The sequence below is a fragment of the Lutra lutra genome, chromosome 5, assembly GCF_902655055.1.
Source record: "Lutra lutra chromosome 5, mLutLut1.2, whole genome shotgun sequence".
Taxonomy (NCBI): Eukaryota; Metazoa; Chordata; class Mammalia; order Carnivora; family Mustelidae; genus Lutra; species Lutra lutra.
Genome location: NC_062282.1, coordinates 59,362,032 through 59,374,170, shown reverse-complemented (window position 1 = coordinate 59,374,170; position 12,139 = coordinate 59,362,032). Strand labels below are relative to the sequence as shown.

The 12,139-nt window shown below is 44.7% G+C and overlaps 1 protein-coding gene across 1 annotated transcript in view; it reads left to right on the top strand.

The window, feature by feature from the left end:
- The window catches only part of SLIT3 (slit guidance ligand 3), a 595,819-nt gene that overhangs the window by 428,432 nt on the left and 155,248 nt on the right, over nt 1-12,139 (top strand). The window contains exon 6 of the mRNA XM_047731238.1: nt 10,267-10,338. Coding sequence (XP_047587194.1) covers nt 10,267-10,338 — 72 coding nt within the window. The remainder of the gene's footprint in view (nt 1-10,266; nt 10,339-12,139) is intronic.

Here is a 12,139-nt window from a genome sequence, read left to right as displayed (position 1 = left end):
GTGTTTACAATTAGCCCTACTGCTGTGAAAAAAAGTGCTCTAATGGAAGGATGACCAAAGGGTCAGGAGGGTTTGGAGAGAGCCGTTCATTTTGCTGCACTTGCACAGGAAGGTTTGCTGGGTGTCGTGGCCTCTGAGGCAAGCCCTGATGGATGAGAGGGGATTCCCCAAACAAAAGAGGCAGGAGGGACCGGCATGATGAGGAACCCTGCACACCCTTGGTACGCTCACATACCATGGAGCGGATGGAGTGGTGCCGTGCTGAGGCATTGGGGCCGTTCACAAAGAAGCAGCACCTGTTTATAAAGCACCCTGTCATCATTATGAGTAGGGACAGACCTGGGTTCAAGGCCAAGCTCAGAGGTTGAACTCTCCAAGCCTTGCTTGCTTTTTTTATAAAACGGGAATCACAATATTATGAGACCCAACTGAGAGAAAACATTGAAGACGCCTAGCTCAGTACTTGCTGCCTAATAAACGGTGACTGAGTACTACTATGTACAGTTGTGATTGTGATTGTGTTGTTGTGATCATTTATAGTGTAGGCCACAGGGAGTCATTAAACATCCATGTCCCGATTAAGGCATGTTAAGATTAAGAAATTACACACCGCTGGAGCACCTGGCTGGCTCAGTCGGTGGAGTGTAGGACTCTTGATCTCGGGGTTGTGAGTTTAAGCCCCATGTTGGGTGTAGAGATTGCTTAAAAATAAAATCTTAACAACAAAAAAGGAAATTACACACCAGGAACAGTAGTGTGGCAATGGACTATTTTAGGTGCTCAACACATAACTTGGTTGGTTATTAATTGAAAAAGGTCACCAAGGAATAGGGTTCAGTTTTGTAGTCACTCTCCCTAAAGGTTCTCACCTATAGGAATTATAAATAGAGGCCCATATTGACCTCATTCTCCTGGTAAAAGAAAAATTTGTATTTTCCTTCATGGAGGTTTTTGATGGCTTCTCATATTTCAATCTCCTATCAGCTGGAGAAGTACCAAAAGCATGTGGTCTGAACTACTGCCCTCCAGTCCAGAAAAAATGTATTGAATATCTCAAATAATAGATTCTTTGGCCTGGGATGTAGGAAGAGTGGATAAAGGGATAGGCTCGAAGCGCAGAAGGATCTGAGTAAGATGAACAGGAACTTTTTCTTAAGAATCTCATAAGAATCTCATAAGAATCTCAGGCTGCATAACTTCAGATCTGAAGGAGACTAGAGATTACAGAAGACGAATTCCTGTGTTTACTATTATTTATTTCAAAGGAAAGAAAATTAATGCCATAAATACCTTTTCAGAGTGCATATATTTCATTCCTTTCATACTCAAAACTTCCTTTTGGACTAAATGTTATTCCATTTCACAAATGAAGAAACAGACTCAGGGGCGTGGATGCTGTCCATAAACTGGGTGCTTTATAAACAGCAGAAAGTTGTTTCTCGCCCTGCCGGAGCCTGGGATGTCCAAGACCGGGGTGCGAGCCCATTCCGTGTCTGCGGAGGGCCTGCTTCCTGGGGCGGGGTGGGTGCGGGGGCAGCTGTCTTTGTGCTGTAATGTCACATAGTGGAAGGTGCGAGGAACCCCTTTCTGGATTCCCTTTTATAAGGACGCTAGTCTCACTCATGAGGACTCTGCTGGCATGACCTAATCACCTCCTAAAGGCCCCACTTCCTAATAGAATTACCTTAGAGAAGAAGTTTTAACATAGGATTTGGGGTAGGGGGAAACATTCAGTCTCTACTATTCTGCCCCTAGCCCCCCAAATTTGATAGGCTTCTCACAGGCAAAATATGTTTCATTCCATCTCAATAGACTCAAACTCATTCCAACGTAAGCCTAAAAATCTAAAGTCCTAAGTCTCGTCTAAGGTGAGGCTGAAGGGGCGCGCTTGGGTGGCTTAGTAGGTTAAACCTCCGGCTCTTGGTTTCAGCTCAGGCTGTGATATCCTGGGTCCTGAGGCTGAGTGGCATGTCAGGCGCCACGCTCAGCAGGGAGTCTGCTTGAAGATTCTCTCCCTCGGCCCCTCCCGCTGAGTGCAGTCTCTCTCTCTCTCTCAAAATAAAGAACTCTTTTAAAAAATAAATAAATTGAAGCTACAGGTATGATTCATTCTGAGCCAAACTCCTGTCTAGCTATGAACCTGTGAAATCAGACATGTCCTTCCAAAGTGCAGTGGTGGGACAGGCATGGTATAAGCATTCCTGTTCCGAAAGGGAGAGATAGCAAAGAGGAAAGGAGGGGCAGGCAGGTCCTGAGCAAGCCCAAAACCTTCCGGCCCCACTGGGGCAGATAGGGGTCCCTTCATTCATCAGCTGGAAATTTACAGGCGACCTAGTCTTCTATTTTACAAAAAACGAGTAGCAAATGGTGAGAGCGTGCAAAAGTTCTCCGTATGGGTTGGAAATTTGAGTAAATTTAGAAGGTCTTTAATTTCTCCATGAGAGATCCATGTGATTCTCTTAAAGGGAGACAAAGATCTTTCTAGGGGCTTAGGAGGCCTTCCCTGGCCTCCCTTGATGCGGCTTTGATGGGCTGTCAGGGAGAGACCCCTTGACCGGCACAGAGTAGAGCTGCTTACGTCCCGTGCCTGAGTGGAGCTCAGCCTCCCACCGGGCTCTGATGCCTACAGCTGTCCCATCTGGGAAGAAACACTCTGCCCTGCCAGTTTCTTGTTGCTCATACTCGTGTGGCTGGAACAGTTTCTCTAGAGTCCAGCGGGAAAAACTTCTGAAACCCTTGGGGGGATGGGGAGTGAAAAAATTTTAAAACTCTTGACAATGTATGCTGATGGACCTAAACACACAAAAAAAGCAGATCTGTGGAGGGTAACTTTCAGGCCTGCTAACAAAAGCCCATTTCATCTTCTGGTTTCTCACTCCCTCTCCCCTACACTGGGGAGGAACCCCAGATGGTTATTGCTCAAAGAGTGTAACTAGGGAAACCACAAACCTGCCCCAGTCACTATGGAGACAGCCTTTATTTGTTTGGCCTCTGAGTATTCATGACCTCAGCAAGGAGGCCAGTAAAACGCTCTGGTGCTTCGTACAAAGACATTTTAATTCCCAGGGAAGAAAGTTGGGAATGTATGTTAGGACATCTCAGCAACTTCCAGAGCTCCTGCTGTGGGTGTGTTTGTAAAAGGACAGCCCATTTTACAGGAGATGCAGTGAGGAGCCTCTTAGAGTAGACATAACTCAAGGCTGAGTTTGTGAATCAGCACGCCTTTTACGGTTTTAGGAACACTGGTGAAGAAGTGACGTGCCCAGAGTCAATCTGTCTCTCATGTAGTCAGGCTCCGGGGCCTCACCTGGGAACAGCCACTGCAGTTTGCCAAGACTGATGAGTCCCCCAGGATGGGTCTCAAAAGTTTCAGGGCTCGGGCGCCTGGGTGGTTCAGTGGGTTAAAGCCTCTGCATTCGGTTCAGGTCATGATCTTAGGGTCCTGGGATCGAGCCCCACATCAGGCTCTCTGCTCAGCAGGGAGCCTGCTTCCCCCACCTCTCTCTCTGCCTGCCTCTCTGCCAACTTGTGATCTCTGTCTGTCAAATAAGTAAATTTTAAAACATATATATATATATGTACATATAAAAATAAAAGTTTCAGGGCTCAAATGGGAACGTTTCAGGCAAACCCTGGCAGTTTGGACATCCTGGATATGAAGCCCTTTGGTCCCTAATATTAGGTTGATACAAGAAAGGATGGATTGGAGACAAGTCTCGAACCGTGAGAGCACATTCTGCAACAAGAACCCAACTTCCTTGGTCCCGTGGTCTAAAGTTGCTGCGAAACGAACAGAACTCTCTCATCCTGAATACAGGATGTGTCCGTTTGGTTTGGTTTTTGGTTGGTTGGTGTTTTTGTTTTTGTTTTATTTATCTAGAAATTGGTTTCAAATGGTAGTAGTCCAAATTAAGCGAGAGCTCGGTTTCTTCCTAGCAACTATCCTTCATGCAAAATTGGTGTGCAGGGCTTCTCCCCGCTGCATTTTTCAGCACAAAGGCATTTGCCAAATCCCCAACAAACCGGAAACTATGTAAACACAGAAGTGGAGTTATTGATATTTCCCAGTGATGTGTAAAACACCCCTTTATTCTCCAAGGTCTGGCTTGCCTCTTTTGTGCTAATCCATCATCTGTGTTTGCATGACTGTAGGGTTTGGTTTCGGGGGCATCTACTGGAGTGGGTGCGGTTGTGCTTCTGCTGAGAAGTTGCATGTCGAACAGCAATAGGATACGTACTTGATAAAAGGTATTATGCCAGCCATGTGGCAAAGTCTGCACAAGGAGGCTTGTTGGAAAAGATTCATGCTTCCGTTTTTAACTGAGTTCTAAGCGGGGTGTTCTGATCAGAGAGCTTGATTAACCTAGGATTCTGTCCTTTACGAAGTAGGTTTGGTTGGTTGAACTCTGTGGAATACTCACAATCATTTAATTATCTAAATGTATCTGTAAGTATGACCAGATATGGGCACGTCGAATTTCAGAGGTCAGCAGTCACTTTAACCATTTTATAATACTTATAAATTTTATAATTTAATAATTATATAAATATTATGAAATTTAGGTATATAATTTATTTATGTATTATATATTATAAATTATATATATAATTTTATAATAAGCATTTGCATTTACATGCATACAGTAGGGAGATATTGCATGTAATTATTATGTAGGGGAAATAGGCATAAAGTTGTCAGTTCTATAGACAGGAACCATTGTGGATACATAAATAATTCATGGATCAGTAAACATATCAATATGCATGTATTCTTGGGTCTGGTGGACAAGTGTACCAAATGTGCAAAATAATAGATTCACCTCTTTTTGTTCATTTGAGATGTCATTTTAATGTGGAATTACAGTAGCTCCTTTATGATGAGAAGCAGTGACAATTCATTAGCAGACTGTGGCTTAGATCAAGTGTTTGATTTGCCTACAAAGTGTGGCCAGTACTCAATTATATGGAGTGTATGCATTTCTTTTTGAACATATTTTTTCCCCTTTGCCAGTTAAAATAACCTTGAGCTTTTTTTTTCTTTTGAAGACCCCAGCCAGCAGCAGACAAATACTTCTATAATTTGTTCTTCAATAATGATTTTTTAGAATGTTAAACTGTCATTAAAAAAAAAAATCTTAGGAAGCACTACTGGATTCCTTGTTTTCTGCTTAAAGGACATTTGTATAATGTGAAGAAAAGAAACAGCATACCTGGGCTACTTCACTTGTTTTAAGAAAACACGGATTCCCCAGGTTTTTTGTTATTGTTGTTGTTGTTTTTGTTGTTGTTGTTTTAATAGTTACAACACTCCGTTTCTCCTCTTTTGGAAAAAGGGGTATACTTTGAGTGTGTATATGTAGAAACATATATATTTCATCAAAAACAAATTTAGATTAATTTTAGAATTCCCGTATACCTCTTAAGATAATTGAAATGTAAACACCACAGGTGCCGGCTTCTTCCAAAAATTTTCAAAGGAGTCTTACACTTCATTCTGTATCCTAGGCGCCTAACACAGCATGAACAGCTACTAACCCTCAGTTGCTCTTACAAATTAGTTAATTGTTGGATTCGGAGCCCATAGGCTTGCTTTGAATTTCTACCAAGGCTTCCCTTGTGGATTTCATGCAGAAGTCCTTCTCCTTATTGTGTGCCTTTTGTGTAGATCATTTTGCTTGGAAATTAGCAAACTGTTTAATTCCAAAGAGCGCTGAACCTTAGCTCCTTCTCCATTTAGCACGAGGACTGCGGTTCCTCTAGCTGCCGTCCTGGAGCACACGCTGGACTGGATTGGGGGCCTGGAGCAGCAGTGCCCTTAGGCTAAGTTTCACTGTCCAAGGGCAGAGATTCTGGGGCCTCCCAGAACATCTGCATGAGAAGCACACATCTGGATGCATGTGCTTTGGTATGTAGACCCTGCATCTAGATGACTAGTTGGGAATTCTACTTTTCTTCCAGAAGCCTGTTTCTGGAGATCTTTCAGGTGTTTTCTCCTCACAGCTACTCAAAAGCGTCATGGAAATCATGACATTTTCTTTCTTTCTTTGTTGCTGTTGGGGGTGGGGGGTGTGGTTAGAAGATAGGTAGATGGCTCTTAATATTGTCATCAGGTTTTTTAAAGCCCTTTGAAAAGGATTTAAATATGCTTCTTTAAGTTTCTGAACTACAAAAATATTTCTTTTCTGCTTCAATTATGAAATTTGAAATTGTGATTGAAGGAGATGAATGGCGATTATATTATGCTTACGAAGGGGAATTCTGACAAAAGTGCTATCTCCCCCGTCTGCCTTTGGTGAAGATTATTTTTAAGTCCTCACTCATGCTGGCTTTCCTTGCGGACTTGTTTATATTCGCAGAGTATAAAAATACAGTAGTCGGGAAGCTCCTCTCAGGGAGTCTGCTGTGAGCTCTTGTTGGAGGAGTTCTTTCTAAATGGACTCTGGTATCATTTTAGCACACATTGTTTGGTGAAACCTGAGCTGCCCAGGGAAATTAGAGCAGTTAATTTAATATCATGAATGTTTTGGGGCTTCCAGACTTAGTCACAGGCAGGAGAGTGTAAATCAAATTGAGTTTTCTGTATAGAGTAGACGACGAAAGTTGCCTCCAAAAAAAACCAGCCAAACTTCCCTCCATCCACTGCCTTCCCGCTCCTCATCTTCACCACAGAAATCTCAGGTTATTCCAAGCATCTTCTCCAAATACTCCCCCGGCAGAGGTCTGTGTGGCAGAAAGCTCCCCGTGTAGTCAGAGAAGGAATGCTCCATCACACAGGGCCATGGCCAGGACATCATAGCTCATGGCTTGAACCCCACCCTGCCATACCTTCAGTAGAAGGACTCACCGTGCAACCAAGTATGGCCAGCTGGGAAGTCCCTGGCACTGTGCTAGGCACCAGGGCAGGTCATTTTGTGTGATAAAAATGGATTCAGGATCTGTGAAATATACCTCTTACTGCCGGGGGAAAATAGAAAGATCGGGCATCCCAAGACTTGCTGATTCTTTGAGTTCTGCATGCTCCCATATCCAGACTTCCTTCTGCACATTCATGCCTCCCGAGCAACGGAGTATGGAGTGAGCAATGGGCTTTTTTTGTTTTTGGGAGGGCCTTTGAAAGAGTCCTTACAAAGCTGCAAAATGGACCTTTGACCCAAGAGCTCAGAACGCAGTTCAGCAGCCTCCATCCACCCTCAGAAGCAAACTGCTAAGTCAGAGGCTTTGGCCTTAATTCCAGAAGGTTCTCCGTGTGTTTGGTAGTGCCCCACTCCAAACAACTGTCATGGGATGCTGGGCTTGCATTGATTTCGCATCCCCCACCCCGTGCTCGGGGACTAACTTTTGTGTATCTGAGATGTGATTTTGAAAGAAAAAGCAACCTTGTCTGAGGAAAGTATGTATTTACTTTGCTTTAGGGGCCTAGCTTATTTGCATGAAATATCAGGATTGATTGCAGACAATTAATGACCTTTACCGAACACTCTGATGCTCAGTGCCATGAAGATATTAATAGCTGGGCCATGAAGCAACTCTCGGGTCTTCCTTTGCTTGACACACTCCTAGGCCTCGTACCCCCGAAGACTTCCCTGATAAACTAAGTGTATGGGAAATGACCGACGACCGAGGCCGGGGTACTGTTTATCTGTGGGTAGAGTAAAAGGAGACGATCGTGGTTATAATAAATGTACACCACACTTCTGCATAAATATTTGAAATTTTGATATATTTCATACATTCCAAGAGCGTCTATGAAAATTCACCCACAGAGACGCTTCTGTTACTGCTGTTTTCCTCATTACTAATATACAACCAGGTGTCAGCTTGTACTGCCCAGTGAGCCTGTTTGAATATCACAGAACTGATCACGTAGGAGACCTTCCTGCTTTTAGCCTTATAGCGAGCAAGTCCCTTCCTGAGACTCTGTTCCCGCTGCTCCAGTAATCCCCGGGCAGGACTCTGATGGAATGTTGAACAGTGGGCTTGGTTTGCCATCTTTCACACCTCTCCTTTCCTCCACTCTTTTAATCTCTTTCTACCTCTTCATTCTTTCCCTTCTTTCTATGAATTTCTCTTCTCCCCTGCAAACCGCACTCTTTCCACGTAACATTCTGTACATTTTTGGTTTCTCATGCTCAAAAAGAAAAGCAACAGGAATCATCTCACAAATCCAGCAAATAAATAATATTCTAATAGCAAGGACCTCTCTGAAATGTCTGCCCAGAAGCAGATGCACCATAAACGGCCATCGTTGTACACCACCCCAGACTTCTCAATCTGATGATTTAGATACTTTTGTACTTAGGTGGATGGGGCCATTTTTGCCGAATTCAGCATATTTATTGAAGAATTTCTTGGAGCCAAAAGCCAACTCCATTACATTTTGCTTGGTAAGGTTTGGTGGCCTTGATGTAGGGCAGGCGTTGTTGATCATCTGCCCTTAAACTGATGATAAATCTAGAAACCAGGCAGCAGGACTAGGCTGCCTTAATAGAACCTTTGCAGGGAATCCGCAGCCCCAGTACTTACAGGAAATCTTGGGAAAGGATATTCAGCAAACTCATGTTAAGAAAGACTTGGGAAGAATTCCGGGTAGCGAGGACACTGGGAAGTGGGGATCAGTAAGAACTTTGAATTCTAGATGTAGAAGTTGTCCACCTAAAGAGTGTTTCTGCTTCTTGTGATACCCATTTGTCGCTTATTTTTAAACCCCAAATGTCTAAATCTTGTATCAGGGGCATTTATGGAGATGATTCGGTTCCCCGTAATATCGTGGCAGAGTCCATCTGTTGTGACACACGACATCATTCTGATTGTACGTGTTTCATTCATGTGCCTTTACAGAAATCCTATATCTATCTGGTTTCTCGATGATGATAGTATTTTAAGTTTAATTCCACCTTCCTGCAGCAAAATATAAAACCCTCCGTGAGGGTTACTGAACGTATTGTTGACACATCTTTTGCACAGAGTTGTTGAGGTAGATTAGTACAAATCACAAATGAAAATTCCAGCATCAGGAAATCCTTTCACCTGAGAGGGGCTGATTTTTTTTCTGAGACAAAAGAAAAAAAGTCAATAAGGGAATTTTTTAGGACAGCCGTACTTATTTCGGCCATTCGCCCCAAAGACCGTGGTGTGTTCTGCACACAAAATACAACAGACAATCTGGTGCCAATAAACGTTTTCTGTATTACCATCCTTTATTTTAGAAATCAAATGACTAATATGTAATGTGAGATTTGAGTTGGAGTGTGGTCGCAACTTACACTTAAGACCTATTCTGATTTAGGGATAATGGTATATATTCATTATCTTTCAACTAAAATACCTCAGTCCCCAACTAGAAGGTATATCAGTCAAGGTATCCTTTTAAGAGACATTATTTTCATGCTCATAAGATGGAAAGGGAAATAAAAAAGGAGTCCCGAAATAGGTGCATTTAATTCTCCCCAATTTAAATTTAAGTGGTACATCTTTAAGGCAATAACAGTATTCCTTTTCTTCCCCCACCAGGAATGCTTCCATCAATGGATTTCTTTAATGTTGATGGTGGTTTGGTGCAGTTTGAGGGTCTCTGTAGTTAGTCGGAAAATGCTTCAATAGAATGACCTACCAGATGGACCCCATAACAAAGCACAGAGGCATCAAACCACCACAGACATTTGGTGCTTAGAATAATAAAAAGACTATAAAATTAGATTAGTTGAGTCTAATTTGGAATCGGTATATTCCCCATGCACCCTCGCTGCTCTTGGGCAGATAAAGCCTTGAGATTTAGCACTGTGTCAGAGCAGAAGACTGCAACTTCCAGTAAAGGGAGACGAGGGAGAGGGAGAGAGGGAAAAAAGCATTCTGGGAGGTCGCGGAGGGCAGAGCAGTGACCTCCAATGATTTACAGGCCTTTAGCTTAATGAAATTGTTTCAGTGACATGACGGTAAGAGCTCGTAATGGATTGGATGCCCTAATGTAATGAAATTACTCCCTTCTGCCTAAAAAAAAAAAAAAAAAAAAATGCGCAATTAATATTTACTGAGACCTGACAGCCTTTGGTGCGCTCGTCTGTGTAGTTCTCTCAAACAGTCAGAGAGCAGAGACGGAGCAGCGTGGCAGACAGGCTGGCTCTGCGCGAGCTCCTGGCAGGGACGAGCAGAGCCTGCCAGGGGTGGAGGGACAGGCACTCGGGTGGCCGGGGACGGCCGGCCCGGGCCACCCGGCTCCTCGGCGCTGCCCCCACTCAGCCTTCACGCCCTCCCCTTGCTTTTCCACAGGCAACTGGACAACAACCACATCAGCTGCATTGAAGATGGAGCCTTCCGGGCGCTGCGTGATCTGGAGATCCTGTGAGTTGATTTTGCGACCGGTGCTGCCGTGTGCGTGTGCGTGTGTATGTGTGTGTGTGTGTCCCTGTGAGGAGGAGTGAGGGGGCGTGTGTGTGCAGGGGGGTCTGTGTGGATTGCATTTCTGTGTCTTCTGCTGCAGTGCTATTAAAATTGGGAACCGGGAGATCCCTCTGGCTCACCTTGGCCAAAGTGTTTGTAGGCAGCAAAGTGTGATTTCTCACCTCCCGCAAACTGGGGTTCCTGCTAATTAAGTCGCAATTGAGTCCTTTCTCCCCCCCCCCCCCCCCCGTGCTCCCGCGGTATTTGTTGCTGGGTGGAACAGATGGGCCGGAATAGCCCCCCGGCGCCTGCCGGGGTGTTCAGGGAGAGTCTGTTTGAGTGTGAGCATGGGGAGAGACAGGTTACAGGTCTGGGAGATGCGAGAGGGGACAGCACCAAGGGGTCAGTTGGAATCACCCAGGATCACAAAGGGACCTTGGCACGGGACAGGGGGGATGCCAAACAGCCTGGTAAAGTCTAGTCATTGCCATTGCTCCTGGGATCTCACCTCGGGTTTCAGTGCAAACTTTAAGCAGTAACCTTAAAGTGGCAGGGTGGGGGAGAGATGAGAGGAGGTGTAATTCCCCCACCCCCCCATACCTTATGTAGCTGCCTTCCTGTGTTCTAGATTTCCCAGTGGTTCCAACCTGATTTCCAGGGGTGGGTTGGGGGTGGAATTCAGCTAGAAATCATCCTGGGGTCATTCAAACTAAAGTTAAATTGTGTAAGAAAACATTTTGATTGTTGTCACTCAAAGCAACACTTCCAGTGGTCCCTGATTTGGAGAACCCTAGAAAGGAAGGCAATAAAGCCTAGTAGAACTTGAGTCCTGACTCAGCCCCTAATTGGCTGTGTGACCTTGGGCAAGTCCCTTCCGCACTCAGAGTCTCGGTTTTCCCATTTGGAAAGTGAAGGGTTTGTTGCTGTAACTTGCGGATGGCTTCCCCTTTCCAAATTCTGTAATTGCTTGGTTCTAAAAATAGTTCTGATGGTACAGTTCTATCCAGTGAATGATAGGGTAGGATTTGTTCAGCATCCCCCTGAAAAAACAAAACAACAACAAAAAAAAACCTACCTAATCACCAGGTTATATATCTCTGACTTCCAGAGGAATGAATAAATGTCGAACCAATGACAGAATGGATTTATTAAAATGTCCCTTTCTTTTCACCTGGCCCCCCAGACAGTGGGCACGGGTTGGAGAAAGCCTCTCCACGTTGTGTGAGAGGAAGGTGATTCCAAGAGGAATCACGGGAAATAAAAGGGGATGCTGATGCTGCAAGGTGCCAGAAATCTGATGGAAGCTGCGAATTCCCGGGACAGGAACGGCTGGACCCACAGCCAGGGAGGTCAGGCTGTCAGTCCTAAGATGGATGGTGGCTTCTCACCCCAACTCTGACCCCAAAATGGGCAACAAATGCTTGTCTGCTAGGGAGAAGTTGCCAGCCCAGTTCAGTGACCCAGGATTTCTCTGATCAGGAGAGAGGGGCTGGGAAGGGTAGGTGCAATTTTCCCGCCGGCAAAAGAGCATTTCTGGAGAGGGATGCAGGAGCATGTCACCCCTTTCTTCAGGAAGATGAGAGAATTCCTTGGGAAGAGACCAGGAAATGGAAATCCCCAGCTACCACAGAACAGCTGTGACAAGCTGACAGCCCACATGTTAGCTCTCTGTACGAGGAGTGGTGGTGCCTCGTCTCACCAGGAAGGCTGTCTGGGGGAGAGGATGGGAATGTACAGTCAGACACACCTGGGCACAGTGGGA